The sequence below is a fragment of the Ammospiza nelsoni genome, chromosome 1, assembly GCF_027579445.1.
Source record: "Ammospiza nelsoni isolate bAmmNel1 chromosome 1, bAmmNel1.pri, whole genome shotgun sequence".
In the NCBI taxonomy this organism is placed as follows: Eukaryota; Metazoa; Chordata; class Aves; order Passeriformes; family Passerellidae; genus Ammospiza; species Ammospiza nelsoni.
The window spans coordinates 71,187,053-71,197,776 of NC_080633.1; the positions used below are offsets into that span (position 1 = coordinate 71,187,053).

Below are 10,724 nucleotides of genomic sequence, written 5' to 3' on the forward strand. Positions count from 1 at the left end.
TGAGGTACTCATGGTGAGAGGACAGTTCTGGTCATAGTGGATATGTGCACCATTTCCCAACAGATAAGTAAAAAAAAAAAAAATAATTACATAGGCACAAATTAATACCCTGCATTGCAAAATCTTGTCCACAAACATTTTCTCCAGACTGGGGATTTCAAAGCCAGTGTTTTGGGAACTGCATGGGTTTGTTAGCAGGATAGAACCAGGGAATGGGATGAGCATAGCCCATGGCTTTCTATGTAATGGAATACCAAAGACTTGGAGCCCTGTCTGCAATTCTTTCCTCAAGTGAAATCATATGGCCACTTCCTGGTCTTTGAGGGGCTCTATTCTCTGATGACTTACTCTTTGCTTAGCTCAATCCACACTGAAACCAGAATGAGAAGGGAAAGGAACAAACACACTGCTGTTTCCTCACCTGCATGTGTGTCTTTGCTATGGAAGCTTCAGGAAAGGGCACAACTTAGAGTAGCCTTTCCACTTGCAGAAAATATTGAAGAGATAAGATTACACTACAATACTAGAGTAAAGAGGGTCTGTTTCTTAGGGGTAGGCAAGCATTATTTCCAGCCCTTTTCTTTTTAGGGATAACAATATCTACCAAAGAAGAGGATCAGGTTGCTTGGATTGTGTTTGATCAAGAAAAGGAATGGGTGGTCAGCCCTAAACTCTTCAAACTCAGAGGAATATAGAATGTCTTCTGTGTCATCTGCTGAGCCAGTGCCCTCCTCAGTGCCCTCTTCATTGACTTCCAGGTATGCCTCGTGGACAGCCTCAGACACCCTCAGGCTCTCTGCTGCAGAGATGCCAGAGAGGTTGGCAGCTGGGCTGAACAGGTCAGTCATACCCAAGGATGTCAGGACAGATGTGAGGTTATATTTCTCCTCAATCTTCATGTGTGGGAGGTACACTTTTACTCTCTTCTTTTCCATCACCTCAGAACTGGTCCACTCGGTAAGTTTTTCAAAGCTGATTTTGTTCTCAAGCTGCAAAGAGAGGCAGGGAATGAAATATGTGAGATGCAAATCCAACTTCTTCCTACCATTCATTTCTGTCAAGGCTATCATAAAAGTAAAACCCCAACTAGAATGATTCCTGAAGCTCATCCTATTGGCATCCTTCTGCTATTTTATTAATTGCCTCTCCAGTACTGCCTGTGTCACTCTCTTTTTATTCAGATTTTTACCAGCTTAATGCATCCTCCTTTGTCCAAGTAATCTTGTGTCTCATGAGGCACAACCCAACAGTTTCACAGCCTTGCAAATTAGTCAGCTTGTGAAAGACTGCAAAAAACAGGACCGTGAAACTTTACCTACGGTTGGTAGCACCTAACAAATGCAAACTCTTCCACATCTGTAATAACTCTATTTCATAATTTAAAAATATTACTGAAATATGAATAATTGTTCATATATTTTAGACTGCATTGATTTTTCTCCTTTCTTGAATACAAATGGGTAACTTTATAGCACTGCCTATATATACATCCTCTTTTGGAGGGCTGCAGCAGCACTACACTGCTTTACCATAATTTTATAAAACCGAGCTCAGGACTCTCCTAAGAGGCTCTGCCTCAGCACCTCGGCAGATTTTGTGCTCCCCTGCCTGCCCAGCACAGCCATGGGGTAGGTAGCTGGGATGTCAATGGGCAGCAAAAGGTCTGACAGCAGCCAAGCCCCACTGATGCCACAGCCCTTCTGCTCACCCTGCCAGGGCCATACCTGTGCCAGGCCAGAGATGTCATCAGGCAGCAGCACCAAGAGGCTTAGCTCTCCACTGGCATATGGAAGCTCCAGGACCTTGATTTTATCTTCAGCCACTCTTCCCACTCTGAAGGTGCTGTTCTGATACATCATTTGCACAGGTCTGCTCTCTTGCTGCAAAAACAAATATGTGAGATGATGCAATGTGGGAGCAAACTTTTTCTTTGGTCAGACAAATGTACAATGCCTTTGAAAAGGCAGGACTGAATCTTCAACCATGCTGCCTTTGGAAAAGAGTTGTGTCTCCATTTTTGTCTCATCTGCTGGTTTGTTCTGTCAGACACAGCTGTCATAAATCTGACAGTGAGGCCCCAGGTAAATCACCCAGCCAATGACAACAGAACTGTTAATACAACAAATACACATCTGGCCAGAAAGTGTGTCTGTGCCCCCCACCTCTGTCACATTGAAGGGCACTTCCTCAGTGTGTTCCTCTTGAAACGGGGTCTTCCATTTCCCTTTGAAGTAAATGGCATTCACAAGGACCAGCACAGTCTGAGGATTAACAGAGCTTGGTTCAAGGAAATCCCGGATCTGTCCTTTAAGAAAAAAGTAGGGCACAGAGTAGTAAGTTTCATAGCAATAGTTTTAGAAGTCAATCAATATACTGCTCCTTCACTTGACTTCTCCTTCTCCAAAACTCTGCACATTGAATTACGTTTCATGAGGATGATTTAATAATACACTGAAAGACTGGCAACTGGCCAGACATTTCTGCAAGAAGACGGGTAGGTTCAAGAGTGTTATAGATTCCCAGGAACATTTCTAACCAGTGCCTGGGAAAAATAAATATTTATATAGAAAAGAAGGAAAGGGAGAGGGAAGAACCAACAAAGATCTCAGTATGTTTGTTTCTCACAATTCACTCTAAGTTTTTCCTCCCACCTCAACACAATAAATGCACACAAGCTTCTGAATCATTTATTTCCCATCTTCAGTTTAGTATGCATTACTTTCTCCCCTGGAAGCCCACTTACCTATCCAGCATATCCTTGTAAATATATACTAATAGTCTAGAGAAGCTGGGAGTAACCTTGCATGAGTTAATCTCTCCAGATACATAAAGAGTGCATATAAAATGTGCATATTAAGTGTGCATATCATGGCATCTCTGCCTTTGCCAGATGTGTTTAAAACACACTATCACTGCCACACAGGTGCAATGGAGTAATCCCTTTCTACAGAAAATATCTACTAATGGGGACAGGAAGAGGAAATTTCTCCTCTAATGTTTAGTCCTTTCAGAAATTGCTAAAATGCAGTTGTCAGAGAGAAGTATATTTCATAGTCTTGTCAGACTTACCATTTGTCTGATTTTTCACCCAGGAATTAATGCGCTGTCTGGATTGATTTGATGCTGTTTTGAAGTTGACCATTTCTAGACCAGATCTGTACAGCTTCTTCACACATTTTAAGTAAATCTGTAAAGACACCAATTAACTGTAGCCAGTGAACTAGTAATTTTTTTAGAAACAATATAAGAGTGAAATTAAATTTGGGTAATAAGATTTTTAGAGTGATGTCATGGTTAAGGTGTTCTCATTGCTTGCTTCCTGAAAGAATTTGCTAAAACTGGACCAGAAAAAATATTTTGTGACAATGACAATTTTACGACAACTTCAGATCTGACATCTTTACTATGTAACCAGTTAAGAGCATATATATTAAAAATATTTAATAATTTCTGGAAGAAAGTCTGATCCAAACCCCCAGGTTTTAGGTTCATTATAGAGGGTTTTGTCATCTTTATGTTCACTTCTTTTTTCAAAGCATTTTCCTTATTTTTAAAAATAAGAAGTCCTTTTTATTTAGAATATTTGTATCTTTTGCTTTGGAAATATGAAAGAAAAATTTTGACACTTTCAAAATTTGGTTTTGAGGTGAGTTTTCAAGTGAAGAAATATTCGAAAGTCAAATTATTTTCTGAGAAAAACTCCAATAACCAGTTAAAATAAAATGCTCTGGGGGAGCAAGTGGGGAGTGAGGAGTTACATTATCAATCATTTTGTTTATTACTCCATTCATTTTTTTTAGTAGGGCCGTATTTTTGCCTCAAATTGCTTTCTATTTAGATTGTTGCCAGAGCCATGCAAAGGGAAAAGCCATGTAAATCTACACCAGTAGGGACTGTTGGATTAGATGGTCACCTACTCTGGCCAGTCCTCCCGGATTACAGAATTTTACAGGGTTTAGCAAGAGATCACTTACCGGTAGGATCTGACTTGTCTTTTCAGCATAGAGTCTGTTGGCAATGTGCAGTGAATAATTGGCTTCTGGTGCAGTGATATCAGAGAGAATTTCTTTAAACAGTAGGTGGATGTTCGCAGACTTGCCACACTAAGTTGTTGATAAGAAGATAGAGAAGTACAGCTGTTAGGTTATTTTATGAGAAAGAGGATTATTTATAAGGTACAAATAACGTGGGAAAACACACAGTGTTTGAACATTTGCAAATGAACATGTAATAGAGTCTAAGAGTTCCATGGGAGGGATTTTTAGTATAAGCAGCTAATGATATATAATTAATTCACAGCCTATTATGCCACTCATTCTAGAGGTTAATTATTGAAATTGGTGACTTTTCATAGGTACAAAGCCTCTAAATCCCAGGCACTCCTTGCATTTTCATGGCATATTTTGCAGAAGCTGCAGATGGAAGAAGAGAGCTAGATGGCAAGGGAGTGAGGAAGTGTTTTGTTATACAGTGAAAAAATGAATCACCTGTCTCTAGTTCCAGGAATGGTGACACAGGCTAAAAGCATGTAAGAAAAATGCACAATGATAAACAGTAGGTGGGACTGTATTTTTTGAGAATACTTGTGTTGAACAGCTCCTTTCTAAATGCTTACTGAGTCCCTAAATGCCCTAGCTTTGGATACTGCCTTTGGTTAAAAAAAAAAAAAGGTCTCATCCTTTAAGTCCCACCTTATGTTTCGGATCCCAAGTAAATGGGGACACACCAGGCTCCATGGCTTTTGTTATCTTTACAGAGGCAGCGGATTAACATGGACAGAAGCATACAGGTAGCAAGGTACTGGGACCCCTCATGGTTCTCTTGGGGTAGCAGTGGGAATTGGAGGCTGGAAAAGTCCCTGTAGCTTTTAAGAGTGTGGTTACTTTCCATCCTTTGGGGATTCTGGGCTCTTTTCTGCTGTCCCGCTTTGGAGTCTCAGTTGCAAGTCTGCCTACTGTACTCAGGCTTCAGGTACTGAGACCTTTCCTAGGGCTGTAGCCCAGCAGCACTTGCAGGTGTGAAATTCATTTACATCAAAGTGTGTCCTGGTGCCCAAAGCACCCTATCCTGTCCTGTCACTTGCAGTATGTGCAGCCTGTCTTCTTTTTCTAGTGGTGTTTTGGAGGTTGTTTTTGTTCATTTTGGGTGGTTTTTGTTTGTTTGTTTTTGTTGGTGGTTGTTTGCTTGGTGTTTGTTTTGTTGCTGTTGTTCTTTGGGCTTTGGTGGTTTGTTGTATTTTTTTTAACTTACATCTCTTAAATTAAGAGAATTAGCAAAGATTTGGCAAGGTGTTGAAACTACTGAAATCACAATCAGAACAGTCTATTCTCAGGAAAAGGATGTGAAAGAGAAATCAATGTACCTTAGGCTTCTGTACCTTGGTCTGTATACTTCCAAGTCCTGCAATTTTGTCAAAGTGAAGAACCTGCAATTGCAAGTAGAAATTAGGTAAGTGAAGTCCACTGTCAGTCACTGATATTTGTGCTAAGTAGGTTTTCACTAAGCAAGTCTGATTAGCACAAAGATGAACTGAGAAATTTCATGTGAGCTTTAAACCAGGCCCCACCGTGAAAATTTGTGATTGTGATCCTCATCTTAGATCCCTTATTTTCCAGTTAACAGCATTGTCCATAAATCAGCTACAGTGTTACAGCATTGTATTTATAACTATGACTCTTGTTTTCCAAATGTTTCATCTTTTGTATGTTTCAAGTTGTCCTTTCCACCTGGAAGGAATCAGGTCTCTGAGATAAAATAAGCTGAAGCAAGAGACCTGCCTTAACCATCCTCCAAAACTGCTCTTTCTTAATGAAAACCAAAAGTTGTTCTTGCCCTTCATTGGGGAAATGCAATAACTGAAAAGCTCCAGAGTTTGGAAAGCCATTTTTTTGCTAGGCAGGTTTGGAAGGTCTAAATGGATACTCGGCTGCCTCTTTGAATGGGATCAAAGAGAGTTTGTACCCATTTATGTACCTTACCTTCTCCATCTGATACTCAGTGTTATTTCTTGCTCCCAGGTAGACCATGGCCAAGGCTGCAATCATGCTCAAGGGACAATAAAAGATGTTGTCGTTGGGGTGGTGAAGTTTCACCTCTTTGAATACATCAAAACAAAATTCTGCATTTGCTGCACTGATGGAGCCCATTGTGAAATCAGCGTTTCCTAAAGCAAACAGAAATATCACTTTATGGTCACAACATGTTGTGCTTGTTTTAAGGAGTATTGCCAATAGCCCAGATACTGCCACTTCATTGCTGGTTTTGTGATGCTAAACCAGTAAATGATGTGAAGCCTACAAATTCTGTGATCATTAGAAATATTGTAACTCCCGATGCATTCACATATGAACACGTTTGCTTTCTTTCAACAAAATCCTATTAGCCGGATAGTACCTTGTACTTGCCTTTTAGGAAATAGAAAGTTTCATCCACCCTTCTATATGATAACTATAACATTGAATGAGTTTCTCTTTGGCCATCCAGAGGGCTCTGAATGGTGTTTGAGGCAATGCAAACATAGTATTTCATTTCTTCTATGGCTGCTCTCCATCTTTAAATCAAGTGTAGTCACACATTACACTTTTTGTGTACTTCTCACCGTTGCTTAGTACAACCAGCCACAAATTTGGAGATTGCTTTTCTGCAGTTTATAGCAATAATACAAGCTGTAAGACAGCTGCTTGGATGCTGGCAAATAAATTTAGGGTTTTCCTGTGGTTCTGTTTCAGACATTTAATTGCTGCTGACGCTTTTTAGCACAATCATGCATATATATATGTATCTTCACATATATAAATATATATATAAAATATATGGGTTTTGTCAGGGAGTGAGATTGAGAAAAGAGAAATACCTTCATTCCCAATTATGAGAATTATAAATGGGTAGTTTTAATGTGACAATAGGTTTTAAATGAAAAAGAACTTTTTCTATTCAATGCTGTGGTGCACAGGCCACATATTTTACACACAGAAAAGTATTTGACAGTCAAACAGTATAAGATATAATGAGAAGGCAAGGGAAATTACTGTATATGCTGTCTTTTTACATACCTGTCTTGCACTTACCTTAAGGTTCTTAAACATATTATAATTTTTTTCCATCTTAAGGAATACAAATTAGAAATTACATTTTCTTGGAGAAATACTTACCCCACGAACTTCAAAGAGGCATGTAATAATCCAGCTTGCCAGCTGCAGCTAAACAGCTCCCTGAGCTCTTGGTGATATATAGAGCAAGATTTTGAGACACTCCCACTGTTGCCTTCAAGGAGTCATCTTCAAACACTGCCTTTTGTCACGATTCATTGCACCTTGAAACATTGAGCAGGCCTAGGTTAAGCTGGTATTCTATCTGCAGCAAGTCAGCTTTATTTATTACCTAAAAGCTGATTTAAAACTGAATTATTTAAGCTTTTGGTGTAACCTTCTCTTCTCCTCAGGGGTGAGGCACTCTCAGTGTCAAAAGCACTCTAAAACAGCACTCCCACCAGTCATGAAGGGAAAGGTGGATGCTGGGCTAACTGCTGAAGGTCTGGTAGACATGCAATAGCTCACTACAACATCTGTGCAGTGGTACAGAGGGAAGTTCCTCCAGAACAGTGGCCATCTGACCTTGCCAAAGTAATGTAATCCCAAGTAAAGCAGCTGCAGGATGGTCATTCTATTGAGAAGGGTTTGAAATGGGTTGGGTTTTTTTCCATGTTAGAACAAACTCAAAACTTTTTATTTAGTTTTCAAGACTGAAAGGTTTTTGGTCTGAGAAAATGCAGAAATATATTCCTGGAGTGCAAAAATTGGTGTGGTGTATGACTTGTACTTGTCAAAAGCACAGCCACATCCATTTCTCTGCCTAGGTGAGCCTACAGTATTTTACCTGAGGCCACACTATGAGGGTCTACAGCATAGGCGTGCAGGAAGAGAGGAGAAAGGGTTTGAGAAGAAAACACATTTTGCTAAAACTTCATTTTGATGAAAACATTTAGAGCAACAAGGATGAGATGACTTAAGAGCCTGAAGATGGGCATGGAAGAGGAAAAGATTTGAAGAATGGTCAGAAATTACATATTTCCTGGGTTGTAAGCCTGACCCCAGAGTATTCAGGTATTCAGAAATTTATTTAAACCAGCCAGTCATATTTAAAGAATGACTAAGAGTCAGCTTTTAATTTTCATTCTGTGCAGGTCATGGCAGCAAGGCCCATGGTGCTTGCACAGGCCATTCCCATAGATCTTCCATACCTTGTAACTATGGCAGGTGAATAAACTACAGAATCTGTCAGCAGGAACATTCATGGTCTGTTAGACAACCATAATGCACAATATAAAATATAATTCAATTGTAACGAGCTATTACTCTTTATTAAATAATAGACTTGATGAGCAGTAAAGAAACAAATTTGGCATCTGCAAGGGCCATAGGGTTGGATAATAGGAATCCAAATTTGTATGTTTTAAGTCACAGGGCATACAACAGTAAGTGCACCCTCTGTAAAAAGGAAAGGGAGCTGCTCTCCCCTTAACAGTGTTCTTTGCCTTGCTGAAATGCTGGGATGTATGTGCAGAGCCTGATAATTTGAGTGGTTTTCATTTTCCCCATTCAGAATAAGGATATTATAGCAGCAACGAGGATGGGAAAATCTGAATAGAAGAAGGAGCTTTCCTCTGGTGCTGGCATAAACAAGGAGACAAAGGAGCTGGGAAAGCAGCTCTTTCCAACATTTCTATGTTCTTATTTTCACATGCAATTTCTTCTGGTTGCTCAGGAACTCCTGAGCAGTGTTTGAGAGTAATGCTTGCTTGTGCTTTCAAATGGCCTGTCTGTCTGTATGACACATACTCGTGCACTGTGCCTGAGTGCCTTTCTGACTGAGACCATAAGGAACCAGGACTTCCTACTACAAAACCTACTACCAGTTATATTTTGAGGAAAATAAACATTAGTCTTCTTCATGGTGGCAGGGGAGGAGTCAGGAAGGGGAGGGAGAAGGTGGAATGTGACTCAAAGCTGCCCTCTTTGGCTTTTTCAGTGACAATCCAAAAATCTTCCTTTGCCCTTCTTACCCATCTATTGCAAAGCTTTTGAAGATACAATAAAAAATTATGCTATACATAGGTACTAAGAAACTGTTTAAAGGAAAGGACAGTTTCAGAGAAAACTGAGGAGAACTGCAACCATCAGAGAGAATAAAGTTCAGTGGAAATGTGAATATGTGAGAAGTTACTCAGTAATCAGACTGTGGGAAGCCACAGATCTTTCTATTGTGGGACAAATGTGTGTTATGTTTCCATGGATCCTCATGGAAATACTATTTGACATCTTTTGCTTTGCTTTTTGCCAGTCTACACTTTTGCAGGCTGTCATGTGTGCGGGTGTGGTTCAACACTTGGCATGAAGCATGTCCTCCCTGGGGAGGAGGCAGTGGAATGCCCTTCAGGGCTATGTCTGCTCGAGGCACCATTTGGAGTTTCCTGCTTTTCTCTGCTCTGTGAGCTCTATTGCTTGGCATCGAACTTTTACAAACTACAGTTTCCCACAGGAGAAGCATTTGCTGCCAGAGTGGAGGGTTTACCTTCTATTTTAAGTAAACATCCATGATTTTGTGGGAGCACTGCCCTCCACAGTAGGAGCTGCTGCCCCTACACTAGCAGCAGGAGACTACTTTCCAGATTCTGGTGTTTTTCACCACATTTTTTTTCCATGTCTTGTAGATTAAAATGGCAATAAGGAAAAAAAAATTGCATAAGGAGAAGAGAAGGGATTTTGAAATTATAATTTATACTGTATTTTGTTGCAGGCTCTGAATTATCTAGATATCCCTGAAGCAAGTTTTTGGGGGTTTTTTATAATTACAATATGAAGTTACTTCTGCTATAGTAAACTAAGTGACATCCTTGTTTCAGCCACACCTTCTCCTTTGCTCACACACAAAATTCCTGTTGTAAGACTTGTGCTCTTTGGGATAATATGTTAAAGCACTTGCCTTTATCACTTTAATACTTTTTCTTTTGCATTTTATCTCAAAATATATAGGCCTGATTGTGCAAGCTAATACAATTTAATACTGTTCATTTCCCTTTTTTTCTTTTAACCTAAGTAATTTTAATTTGAGACAAACCAGATGTACACAGAATTCCAATGGCAGTTGTTGAAAAACATGTATAGCTGTTTTTTGAATACTTTATTTATGAAAGAGCTAACAGCCTGTGTTTTGTGTTCTCTTACCAGGTAATTGGTATGAAAACTGTATCTCTACAGGTAATTTTACTATTTCAGGCTGCATTTCACACTGCAATTGCAGCCATATGAGGTATCTCCACACTATAATGGGTCTGCTTTATTCAGCAGTTCAATTTGTGTTGAGTACTGTAATTTACTGTAATTTTTCCTGCATATCTCAGCATTTGGAAGAGCCCTTTGAATCATCAGTTCTACAATGGTACCAGTCTGCTCCCAGTGTTTACCTTCTTCCCATCAGTGAGTAACGGGGGAAGGAGAAGTGAGTCATCAAAGGCTGGAATATTTTTCCCATAAAAGCAAATATTCTTCATGTATCTGTGGATTTTGGACATTACCTTCTGCCAGACTGGGCAGGCTGCTCCCTTCTTGTGACCCTGTGCTATTCCTTCCCACCACCAACTCCACAACATCCAGGAGGTGGTTTAGGGAACTAGATCATAAGGAAGAAAATTAGCTTTACCAGAAATTTTCCTCTTGGTTTGCTTC

General features: G+C 39.8%; 1 protein-coding gene across 1 annotated transcript; it reads right to left on the reverse strand.

The window, feature by feature from the left end:
* Positions 1-169: 169 nt before the first annotated feature.
* Positions 170-6,146, reverse strand: LOC132070607 (ovalbumin-like). The gene is made up of 7 exons (XM_059467522.1): positions 5,979-6,146; positions 5,363-5,425; positions 3,975-4,103; positions 3,070-3,187; positions 2,163-2,305; positions 1,725-1,880; positions 170-989 (listed from the first exon to the last, which is right to left on the reverse strand). The coding sequence occupies exons 1-7, from the start codon at positions 6,144-6,146 to the stop codon at positions 585-587; spliced, it is 1,182 nt and encodes a 393-aa protein (XP_059323505.1). The 3' UTR covers positions 170-584.
* Positions 6,147-10,724: the final 4,578 nt, after the last annotated feature.

Excerpts from the sequence above, each read along its gene's own strand:
- LOC132070607 (XM_059467522.1), bottom strand. The coding sequence starts at position 6,146 with ATGGGCTCCATCAGTGCAGCAAATGCAGAATTTTGTTTTGATGTATTC. Across the intron at positions 2,306-3,069 it reads GGTGAAAAATCAGACAAATG|GACAGATCCGGGATTTCCTT; the intron begins GTAAGTCTGACA and ends TTTTTCTTAAAG. Across the intron at positions 990-1,724 it reads ACATCTCTGGCCTGGCACAG|CTTGAGAACAAAATCAGCTT; the intron begins GTATGGCCCTGG and ends CTCTCTTTGCAG.